Source organism: Amblyraja radiata, chromosome 10 (genome assembly GCF_010909765.2).
Source record: "Amblyraja radiata isolate CabotCenter1 chromosome 10, sAmbRad1.1.pri, whole genome shotgun sequence".
NCBI classification, from domain to species: Eukaryota; Metazoa; Chordata; class Chondrichthyes; order Rajiformes; family Rajidae; genus Amblyraja; species Amblyraja radiata.
The window spans coordinates 19,006,622-19,018,676 of NC_045965.1; the positions used below are offsets into that span (position 1 = coordinate 19,006,622).

The 12,055-nt window shown below is 38.3% G+C and overlaps 2 protein-coding genes across 4 annotated transcripts in view; one reads left to right on the forward strand and one right to left on the reverse strand.

The window, feature by feature from the left end:
* scyl3 (SCY1 like pseudokinase 3) overlaps positions 1 to 5,701 on the forward strand; it is a 32,489-nt gene extending 26,788 nt beyond the window's left edge. For both annotated transcript variants that reach the window (XM_033028248.1, XM_033028247.1), the window contains exons 12-13: positions 1,464 to 2,218; positions 2,960 to 5,701. In XM_033028248.1, the coding sequence (XP_032884139.1) occupies positions 1,464 to 2,218; positions 2,960 to 3,013 (809 nt within the window). In that variant the 3' untranslated portion in view covers positions 3,014 to 5,701. The remainder of the gene's footprint in view (positions 1 to 1,463; positions 2,219 to 2,959) is intronic.
* A 966-nt stretch (positions 5,702 to 6,667) lies between these two features.
* Positions 6,668 to 12,055, reverse strand: part of c10h1orf112 (chromosome 10 C1orf112 homolog) — a 42,790-nt gene continuing 37,402 nt past the window's right edge. The window contains exons 21-24 of one of the 2 annotated variants that reach the window (XM_033028246.1): positions 11,509 to 11,613; positions 9,668 to 9,748; positions 7,832 to 7,951; positions 6,668 to 7,135 (exon numbers count right to left, since the gene is read on the reverse strand). In XM_033028246.1, the coding sequence (XP_032884137.1) occupies positions 6,935 to 7,135; positions 7,832 to 7,951; positions 9,668 to 9,748; positions 11,509 to 11,613 (507 nt within the window). In that variant the 3' untranslated portion in view covers positions 6,668 to 6,934. Of the gene's footprint in view, positions 7,136 to 7,831; positions 7,955 to 9,667; positions 9,749 to 11,508; positions 11,614 to 12,055 lie in introns of both variants that reach the window. The other variant, XM_033028245.1, reaches the window with a different exon arrangement.

The following is a 12,055-nucleotide window of genomic DNA, read 5'->3' on the forward strand; positions in this document are numbered from 1 at the left end:
TTTGGCATAAAAATAATTTTATTTGTTCAGGCGATTCCAACAATTATTGCCCATCATTAATTGCCTGCCAATTGAAATGCATTTAAGAGTCAACCAAAGATGGTGTGGAATCTTGTTAGATACCAGATTTGGTCAGGTCAATGACTATCCTGAAAGACACTTTAAACCAGATTGTTTGGTATAGAAATGCATTACTGAGATGAGTTTTTTTTAATTAGATTCAATTAATGGAATTTAAATTTCTGTGTTGCCATGATGAAATTTGAACCTGCTGCATCTTTTCATACTATACAGGGTTAGGCTACTTAGACTACAGCGAAGGTACACAAAATTGCTGGGGAAACTCAGTGGGTGCAGCAGCATCTATGGAGCGAAGGAAATAGGCGACGTTTCGGGCCGAAACCCTTCTTCAGACTAATGGGGGGTGGGAGAAAGAAGGAAAAGGGGAGGAGGGGGAGGAGCCCGAGGGCGGGCGGATGGGAGGGTGGGAGGAGACAGCTAGAGGGTTAAGGAAGGGGAGGAGACAGCAAGGGCTCGCAAAATTGGGAGAATTCAATGTTAATGCCGTAAGGACGCAAGGTCCCCAGACGGAATATGAGGTGCTGTTCCTCCAACTACAGAGATCCTGGCCCTCAGCATTCCCATTAGCCTTCATTCCCCCACTTAGTATGGGGGAATGATGGGAAGGTCATCTGTTGGTGGCATTCCCATCAGTAACATGTTCTTTCTGATGAATCCATCAACCTCCAGTTCTCTTGCACAAGGGGCAATTAACATAGCAAGTCTTTTGATTATTTTGGGAGGTAATGGGGAGTGGGGGAAGAAAGAAGGAAATGGTCTATGTGGTCACACGGAGAGGGTGTACAATTATTTAACTCTGCTGGTGCTGTGCGACAATATCTCTGACTCCCTTGCTCTTGATCTCTGGGTCAGTATCTGGCCCTAGCTAATAGTACTGTACCTTGATTGCTATCATTCTTTTTCAGTGGCTACGAGCATGATCTGGTTGAGAGATTAAATTTTCTGTGAATATATTTTGATTAAATATTTATTACATTTGGGATTTGTCACACAATGAAGGCATTGAGACTCACTAAAACTGAAAATCAGCGTTTGTGCCTTATCTGTTGCAAGAATGGTTTTGACTGTTAGAAACATTGAAATATACTAATTTAAGATTTTCATTTGCTGTAAGTGCATTTTCTAAAGATAATCCTTCCAGCTATGTATGAAATAAGATGCATAACAAAGATATACATTTAATATAATCACACATCTGATGCAGTAATTTGAGTTTAATTTTGTTTTCCCTCATACTTGCCTAATTTACCCATGTCTACCTGTTACAGTAATTAAATTGTTTTTGTTTATTACTGACAGAACCAAATTTAATGCCAAGTTTTGATAGTTAGTAACTTAAATATTTTAGTAACGTGAATATTTTTTCTTTATGAACTTTGTAGCCCAACATAAAGGACAAACAGCCATAATCTCCATGAACGGTATTCACGGAAATGATATTTTGGGTGTTGACAGCACACACAAATCAATGCTGATGCACAAATCCGCTGACGATTGGCCAGATTGGAGCAAATCGGAAAATGAAATTCTGCTTGAGCCTAAAAAGGATTGCATCCTTGCAGGAAACACCAAATTTGGGGATATTACAGTTGATAATGAACCATGGGATGACTTTGAACCTGATGAACATGCTGCTTGTGAAAATACAACAACACAACAGGCAGTTAAACCACATGCATCTCTTTTTGAGAATAAGCCTCAATCTAAGAGCATGAAACTTTCTATACCACTGAAAACGCACTCGGAGATGTCTTGTGAAAGTTGGAAGAATAACTGCAACCAGCAGAAAATGTCAGTAAAGGATAATAGGAAAACAAATTCTATTGCACAGATGTCCTCCTGGCAGAAAACCTCAATAAAGAAAACATATTTGAATGATGAACTTGGAGAGGAATTCACAATTAGTGTCAAGAAAAGACCAGCGAGAGACCCTGAACTAGATCTCTTTGCTGATATGATACCAGACATTAAACTCTCATCCAGAGGCATGTTAGTGCCAACACAGGGAACAGAATCAGTTGATTCCGCCAAAGAAACTGAAGTAGCTTCAAGGGGAACAGAGAAGACATTGACCGCAAGAGACAATTCACAAACTTTAGCACTTGCATCAAAGTTCGCTGCAACAGACACTATTGAGGTAAGTTGCCTATTATGAAATCCACTGGCATGCTATCAATAGCGTGTACTTTTTACAACGGCATATTGTCCTGTAATGGATGATACTTCCCAGAACACGCTGGGATATGCAGATGGGAATGTGAGATCTGGAGGTGCTTGCCCACTGAAACCAAAGGAAAGGCATTAACAGTGCAGAGACATAATGGCAAACTTTTTGACCAAGGTGGAGAATATAAAGGCAAGAAGTGAATTTTACCACACATTACTGACTGCAATTGTGGTCTGATAACATGAGAGATGCAGGGAAGTTTAATGTGGGTGTGGGCAAACACAAATTCTGGTTATAAATAGCTTAACTGGGTCTTTTTTTTAAATAAGATATGTGGCTGAGAGAATATTTAATACGGGATGTATTGATTGAGAGATGGAGTAGAGTGAACAGGTAGGACTGGTATCACGTTGTACTTGGGTTAATAGCGAGGAGACATCAATTATTCTACACATTTAGAACTTTTGGATGAATACTGCTGGAATCTACAGCCAGAGACCAGGAAAATAGAATTGGCCTAAGTAGTACTTTTCCTAGCCATGGACACAGTGGGTGAATCTATGCCATAGATATTGTAACACCACATGCTATCCAATAATCTGCATTCGTAGATTTCTTACTACTTGAACCTTTTACTGTAAACATATTCCCCTTGGACAATGTAAGAGATGATAGTAACTTTGCAGTAATCTGCTGTGCATTGTTTTGCAGATGGAAACTGAAGGTTGGGATGATGATCTGAACTGGGAGGACAATACCTGGTAGAAGAATCATCTTCCTAGCTGAAGATCGTATTTGGATTCACAAATCTCCCTTCCCTTTGTCCTAATATCTTTTGATCGCACCTTTAAGACTTTGCCAATCAGCTAGGCTTATGTTCCGTGCCGTAAACATCCAGTGCAGCTTACTGGAATGAAGAGTGGAATTTGAATATACCTAGAAATATCTAAAATATCTAGAGAGCAATGTGCAACTATGCAGCAGCATCTGCTTAGTGTTTACTGTGATAAGTTACCTTACAGATGTTTACAAGTACCAGAAATGCTTTACTTAGATATTGACTCTTGTGACGATGTTTTATTTAAATATTATATGGGAGGGGTAAAGAAAATGTTCAGGTGCTTTCTGTCTGGCCTATATTTCCACCTGCAGAAAATTCCAATCAATTGACCCAATGTCCAGTTCTGAACTTGTGTGAAGTGGTGATAATTACAATTTATTGTATATCTGCATTTCAGGATAAATATACAATTAAGCTGGAACCCATCCCACTTGATGTGGGAATAAAAGAGAAATTCCCTGGAGGAGTTTCTCATTCGGATGTCACATTGGTTAGAGTTGATATGAAGGTGAAGCCTCTATTGCTAGATACCAAACCAGGAGGTCTGTGAAAAGTCATTTCTCTCTTTCTCCCCTCCCCTCCAGCCTTAACAACACATTCGCCAAGGTGGAGCAAAACCTGCATTAGGAACTCCACATTATTACAACTGTTATTGAAAATATTTGAAATCTAGTTCCTGTAAAATGAATGTTTTTAAGTTGCAATGTAAGCAAGTTCAAGCTCATGTTTAAGAAAGAAAATTTAAATGTTGAAAGATAAATTTGTAATCATGGTGTTGTTGCTGCAAGGCCAAAACCCCCCCCCCCCCCCCCCCCCCAGCAAACATCACTAATGTAACGCGGAAATAAATCCTGTGGTAATACGATCCAGTCAAAATTAAAATCATAAAAGCACATGTCCTTCTGGACATCAGGACGCTGCCAGATACCTACAGATTTTTACATGTTCACTTGAGGCCCATTTACATGCTTAAATGCCAAATAGAAATTGTAACTAAACCAAGGGCTTAACCTGCTTCCCATTTTTCATATTAGAGTGCTGACACATTGGAGATCTTAATTAAACGTTGTTCTATAAATGCAATTATTTAATTTGGTTGATTTACACTGAGCAAATAAATTGTTCCAAATGAAGATTGTGTATTTTCTGTGTATGGATTGTGAAAGGACAAATTATTGACTAAAAATTAGTTTCTCTGTCAAAATGCCTGCATATTAGAAAGGGATGTTTTTAAACAAGCCTGCTTTGAGGCATTTGCCCAGCTACCTTCACTGTTTGGCTGCTGAACTTTGGAATCTAATACTTGGGACTAAGAAATGGGCATTGAAATCTACTGGTAATAGAATCATTACAAATATTAATGGAACAAGGTAAACATTGGTCTTTCATTTCCAGTATTGTAGTACCACTCTAATGTTAGATTGGAACTTCTTGATGGATGGATAATAAATGAAAATGGACTGAAAACAGTTACAATTTCCACAGCTTATCTGATTATAGGCAGGATATTTGCTAAAAACTAAATGATAATGAGGGTGATGGAGTGAAAAGATTTACCTTTAATAACATCAAGTACAATAAACCCTCATAGCTGACCATGTGGGGTGGGAAGAATGGTGTCTGTTATTGCTGATTGTTATAACCAAGTTAGGTAGTATAATTTTATGTAGTTGAAACAGAGAATTGCAGGTGATGATTAATACAAAGTGCTGAAGTAACAGCAGGTAAGGCAGCATCGCTGACCATCAGCAGGTGGTCAAAGTGATCACGATGATCGAACATATCGTAGTTTTCAGCAGCCCGAAGAAAGCACTGTCCGCAGGGCTACAATGTGAGCTGCGACAACAGCCATGTTACTGGACCATGTGGTGGATGAAGGGCTGGTTGGAACACCTTGAGAGTCAGGTGTGGGGTCGGAAGCCAGGACTCTATAACGGCCAGCGAGACGGTACGAGCCAGGGGTGGGTAGGCAGGTCCATCCGCTATATTTGAAATCTGTTATAAAGAGAACTGTTAAAATGAGGGTTTACTCATTTTTAAATTAAAATTTTGATTTCCAAAAAACCAAATGAGTGCTTTTACTATTCCTTTATTTCCCCATATAAACTGAATAAGAGCCTTGCTTTGAGTTTAAGGAATTTAAAAACAGTATGGGACCAAAATGCTCAAATTCATTGCACCATTTAATTTAATTGTTTAATCAAAAGTCTTGGTAATATTCAAATCTATGCAGACTGAATTTATGAAAATGGCACACAAAATGTCGAGCCAGCACAGCTGGCTCGAAGGGCCGAATGGCCTCCTCCTGCATTCTATTTTCTAAAATAAATTATGCTAATTTCTAGTTTATTTTCAATACTGAACAAATTGTCATCAAAAGCTTAACTACTTGAAGGTAGTGAATACTGAGGCTTGATTTCTGTTCATGAATAACTATCATCTTCATTCTATTTCTTCCTTTGCCCTTTTTAAATTGTTATTTGAATCATCTACTGTACTTTAGAACACATTTTTGGTCTGATTGTGCAATTTCAAATTAAATAGGTAAATACTTCTGTTTAATTTGAATGTACTGGAATTAAAGTCTAAGGACATAGGCTGTTTTAATGTTACATCACGGAACCATGTTGAAAAATATTGCCTCGAGTTGTACATCCAAAATATCATTTAACTTATTTATATATGTGTGTGTGTCCTAGCTCATGAACATCAAAATTTGATCTAATAAATATGTCGAATGCAACACATTAAGCAGCTCAAGTAGGAAGTTGTTTCCAAGGTGACCTGATTCTTAAAATCTATAACATTTCACTGATAGACTTATCTGGCTGCTTTTTATTAATATCCAGTACTGATAGCTTGCAAAACTAATGTACCTAAACATTAAACAAATGCAAAGGTCATTTGGAGAGATACCAATCCGTTTCAGATTATTCAAAGTCAGTTGATTCTTTCTTGTATTCTACAAGTTTGAGCCCCAGGCTGAAACTATTATTATAAAAAGTGATTTTTGTAAATTTTGGCATGTTCAAATGTATATTTTTGTACAATTAAAGATCCTTTAAAAAAGTTACACTTAACATTCTAAACATTGATAGTTTTCTATTTCATTGTAAAACTAGGAACATTCTACATTTTCATTTAATGTTCTTTTCATAATAGATTGTTTTACTTAAGGAGAATAGAAAGAACTAGTGCACCCTCGTATCTCCTCTTTAATTGACTCCCTACAGATGTATACACATTGTGATAATCTATGGTTGTGACCCTTTGAGGTATTTGCATCAGTGGATGGTCTAGCTCAAGGGTTCCCAATCTGGGGTAAATTTACCCCCAGGTGGTAAATTTGTTGTTTCTGGATTTGTACATATTTTTTCTCATTGACTGACTGTAGCTTATATTCTTCTGGTCATAATGTTAAAACACTCTTGGGGATTTGAGTACAACTGTGATTTGTGATAGTTTATGATCTAGCATTCTGAGGCTGGAAGATCATCTTGAGTACCACACATGCAAACGATCAAATCACTGTCCAATGCCTAGCTACCTTAAGACAAGTATGACCATAAAACATGAGATTTGCTGTATAATTTATTTTCCTCAAACTACTGTTGTAGAAAAGCAAACAAAGTCTTGTTACAGTAAAATGTTTTTAGTATTAAGAGTATACTGCAAATTATTCCTCCACTTATTTTCATGCAATTTACTCTGTGCATTCTGTGTTAACTCTGCATTCTTTCTTCTTTCAAAGCTGGTTAAAAAACAAGTTAATTGACGTTAGGAGAACTGGCAGAAGAGCTATGGACCACGCATTCCTTCTGTGGAGGAGGAATGGTGAAACTTATTTAAATTTTCATAGGTTCTTGCTTGCTGCTATTCAAAGCAATGATCGTTTCCTGCAAGGCTTGTAAACGGACTGTTACCCAGTGTGGTGTCGGTTCCTGTTTTAACAAATTCTGCAATGTTTTAAAAACATTTTCTGCTGTTTCCAAGGCTGACTCATACTGCTCCTCATGTGGTTCCTTTCGGGCACGCTTAGCAGATGGCTGAAAATTAAAATAAAAGCTTACGATTTGTGCAACAGTTGAATAGGTGACAGTTCACAAGCAAAAATCAAATGCTGAAGGAACTCAATGGGTTAGGCTACATCTGTAGGGGGAAATGGACAGACTACATTTTGAATCGCGATCCTTCCTCACACTGAAGGCGACCCGACCCAAGTTTCTCCAGCTTAAGTGTTTTGCTTAAAATTCCATCATCTGCAGTTAGTATCTCCAGGTGACAGTTCTCTGCCGCTACAGCACAGCAATTAACCTCTTGAGCTTTGACTAACTCATGTCTGCTCTGTTATCTTGCTGCTTTCTCATAATTGTATGTATAAACATTGACAAGAAGACATGCTCTATAGTTCTAAATAGCACTAATTTCATTGAGGGCCACAGAAACATAATTTTGCAAGGAAAAAAATGGATTAAGGTGTTTGCTGCAAAAGGCCATTTGCAAATCCTTTGAGATATACAATTAAACTTGAAAGAAAAGGAGATAATGCTGCGAACATGTTCATTATCATGGTCTGTCTTTGGCCATAAAATGAAAGCAGTAGCGAGTCTCAGCCCAAATTTACTCCCAGCGGGTGGGGGGGGGGGGGGGTGGGGGGGGGGGGGGGGGGGGGAGGTGGGGGGAGTTGAAGGGAATAGAGAGAGAGAAAAAATATTTAGATCAATTGAGGTTTGAAACTATACCTGCATTGCAGTGTCATTCGTGGCACATTGGCTTAGACTACTAAAATGTGCCTCGAGAGCAGTATTTTCTTGTTTCATCCTCTCTATTCGTAATTCCTTGCACTCAACTGTTGTGATTGCCTGCTTAAGGGGAGGGAACAAAAACATTGTTTGAGTGTTCTATGGGACTAGGCATTTTTCTGGTTTTCCAGAAAGCTAAAGATAGAATATACTAGCCAATCTTGACTTTTAAGAAATTGACTAAATCCTATTTGACTGTTACGGTTGTTTGCTCTACTAGCGTTCTGTTCCAATTTTTCATGTAAATAAATTGAAATTGGAACATCACCAAAAGATTCGCAATCCAATTGAAGTTCAACCTCCAATTCAAAGGCTACAGGATTCAAATTATGCAGACAGGATACTTCAACTCAGGCTCATCATTTTTATTCTGACGCCAGCCATATTCTGAAATGAGTACCAACATGTAGGATTATTTAAAATATGAATTCAAATGAGCTGGCTATGAAATTTATATTTTAAAAATCTTGGTAACCCATAAACTGAAAGGACGGTGGATCGAAACCAAAGCAATGTGTCCTTACAGCATCGTCAGTTACGTGAAAACATTCTAGAAAGATAGCTGTAAAAGTCTATTGCTGTTTTAAAGCCAGAAAAGATCTTGAGTATTATTTGTCAGAACAGATCTGGTGGCTCAAAACTGGGCACCAGAAGCAGAATGGATACCATTATCTGGAACCTCAACTTGGTTATCAAGCTAGGGGAACAACCCTGGCTCATGGGCAATGACATCAAGAGTAACATCAAACATATAAATACCAATCTGAAGCTGCTAAGATGGAGAATATGCTTGCTAAATTGCATGCGAGAGCCAAGCATTTCCACAATCAAGAGATCAGATCAAAGATGTGCACTCCTGCCACATCAATTCATGAAAGGCAGTGGACAAACAGAACAGCCCAATGAATACAGTCAACACTAACAGAGCCCAGTTTGTGAAATGGTAACAATCATGTTCAACAAATGAGTGAATGTCCCATCTGTTTCCTCCTGCAATTGTCATCCTCACCAAAGTCATTCTTCAGCCAACTTCAGTCATTCCTACATGACATAAATTTATGGAAAGGAATTAATTTTGACAAAATCTATTGGAGGTTTCTGAGGATATAACTGGTAGAATGGGTATGTATTAGATTAGATTGGGTATGTGTTAGATTGTCAGAAGGGCTTGGATAAGTGTGCAGAATTCATGTATGTGTAAAGAAAATTGGTTGGCAGAAGAAACAAATTTGGAATAATTGGGCTTTTCACCGCTTGGGTTCCTGCTTTCATAATATATAATATGAAGCCTGCAGATGACAATACTGTGATGGGTCAGATCACGATGTCAGGACAACAACCTTTCCCTTAATGTCAGCAAGACAAATGAACCATTTATCTACTTCAGGAATCACAGTGAAGTATATGCATTAAACAGCATCAATGGTACAGAAGTAGAACAATATTGGTGTCTGTTTAACGTTGCTGGGTCTAAATTCTAGAACTCCTTGTCAAACAGCATTATTGGAGTACATACACCAGAAAGACTGCGATGGTTTATAGTGGTGCACTCCCATTTTAAAGATCAATGCAGATGGGCAATAAATGGTGAACTTGCCAGAGATAACTATAAACAGTTCATTTAAATATTTCATCTTATAGCCTTTTTAGTCATTTGCTAATTGTTTTATATCAGTTTCCCAGAATAACATTACAATGAAGCAATTTTATAATGAAGCAAATTTTAAAGAAAGAAATTAGGCCATTTGTTCCACCATCAATTTTAATTTATCATACCTTGTTCAGAAAGCTTACAACTTTGCTCTTTGTATTCCCGGACACTAGACTCCGTGGAACCACTTCCTCATGGCAAGTTTCCTGAAAGAAAGGCTTTGTTACTTATTCTTCATCTCTGCTGAAGGTTCAAAAACAATTTTAAAAAAACCCCGTGTACTTGTTTATATTCAATTGATTTGCAATTAGATGATGTTCCAAAAGTGTCAATTTTCAGGGAAGGTCTAAAATATAAATTCTGCTAAGCAGTAGGGACCTCTTTAGTCCATCTTATTGATTATCTCTTTAATGTAATGCATGGTACATTGAAATTAATTATATTTGAACAACTTTTATACACCTAGGTATAGCTGGAAAATGGGATTCGTTCAGATTTCAAAATTTTAATTGGTGAGGCCCTGGCCATTTTACAAATAAATTAATAACTGGCAGGGTTCCAAGATCATGATATATTTAATAACGTGCTTTCACACCTATTCGACTGAAAATGTGCTCAACCTGGTGGAAAAAGGATGAAATTGGTCAAAAGATGCAAGATAAAGGATGATGTAGATAAGCAAACATGATGGTTTCCCAATAATACGATGAAATTACTAATGTATACAGGATTACCCTGTCAAGCTGCAGGACTATACTCAATATTAATTGTATTCATATTATATTAAACAAACACAGCCTCTACATCCTCCGAAGACTAAGGAAGTTTGCCATGTCTCCAAGAACTCTTACGGATGCACTATAAACATTTTATCAGGATGGATCACACAGTTCTGCCCAAGACCACAAAAATAGCAGAATTGTGGATGTAGCCCAGTCCATCACACAAACCATCCTCCCTACCATCAACTCCATCTACACTTCATGCTGCCTCTGGAAAGCAGCCAACATAATCAATGACCATTTTCACTCTCGCCATTCCCTGGTCCCTCTAACGTGCAGAAGATACAAAAGCGTGAAAGCACGTACAACCAGATCCAGGAACAGCTTCTTCTCTGCTGTTACCAGACTATTAAATGATCCTTCCATTAGCTACGGTGTAGTCCCAATCGTGCAACCTACACAATGTGGAACTTGCACTTATTTTTTTAATACTGAGTAATCTCAGTAACTATAACATTATAATGATGTAACAATATATTCTGCCCTCTTACTATTTCTCTTTGCACTACCTGTTGTACTTGCATATGGCTTAAATGTGTAGTTTATATAGAGCAAGGGTTCCCAACCAGGGGGTAAATTTCACCTACCCAGGGGGTAAATTTGTTGATTCTGGATTTGTACATATTTTTTCTCATTGACTGACTGTGTTTGGTTCTGGTATACCGGTATCTGTTCATCATTAGTTGTTCATAAATAAGTGAAATCACATTGTTATGTGCTATTAAAGTTGCCAGGGGTAAACAGGACAAAAAAAGTTGGGAACCCCTGATATAGAGCATGAAAATGGACCCTTCGGCCCACCGATTCAATGCTGACCATCGATCACCCTTTTACACTAGTTCGATGTCATCCCACTTTCAAATCCACTCCCTACACACCAGGTGCTATTTACAGAGGACAATTCCTACAAATCCGCAACGTCTTTAAGATGTGGGAGGAAACTGGGGTACGCAGAGGAAACCTGCTTGGTCACCGGGAGAATGTGCAGACTCCACACAGACAGGACATGAAGTTAGGATCAAACCCAGGTCTCTAGTGCTGTGAGGAGGCAGTTGCACCACTGTGCCTCCCTCACTCGTATATAGTATGATTTGACTGGATAGCGTGCAAACAAAGCTTTTCACTGTGTCTCAATACACGTGACAATAATAAACCAATACCAATATATAAATATCAATTGTCACCTCAGCAAACCGTGTAAATCCTTGCAATGCGTGCTGAAGAATTAGCCAGGACTGGTCAGCTAGAAGTAAACCAAATAGACAAGGTAGCTTTGGAAGTACCATACCCTGCAATGGAAATGAAACACAGCTCTGAAATCTTATTTATTTAAAATCCGAACATAATTAAAAAAAACTTTTTGACAGCTGGTTTATCCCATTAGATACCTTTGACCTCAAATGTTTCGAGATATTCTACTACTCTCGCTATGCTTAACGATCTTCCATTAGCAATGAAGAACTCTGGGGCTTTACTGAGGTTGCAAAATATGCCTAACACAACTACTTCTTTCCATTCAGGATAAAAATCTTGAATTCCTGTGAGAATGGCATGATGCTCGATTTCACAGGACAGCCTCAATGGCAAGGACTGGAGGATGGTTGGGCTTGCATGGCCACAGAGGAATAGTGAAGGGAGCAAACACAATAACTGGGCTGGACCTGGCCCAAAGGCACAGTACTTTCCCAGGGTTACCATGGCTGATTCTGATTGCAGCTGCCTTAGGAGTAC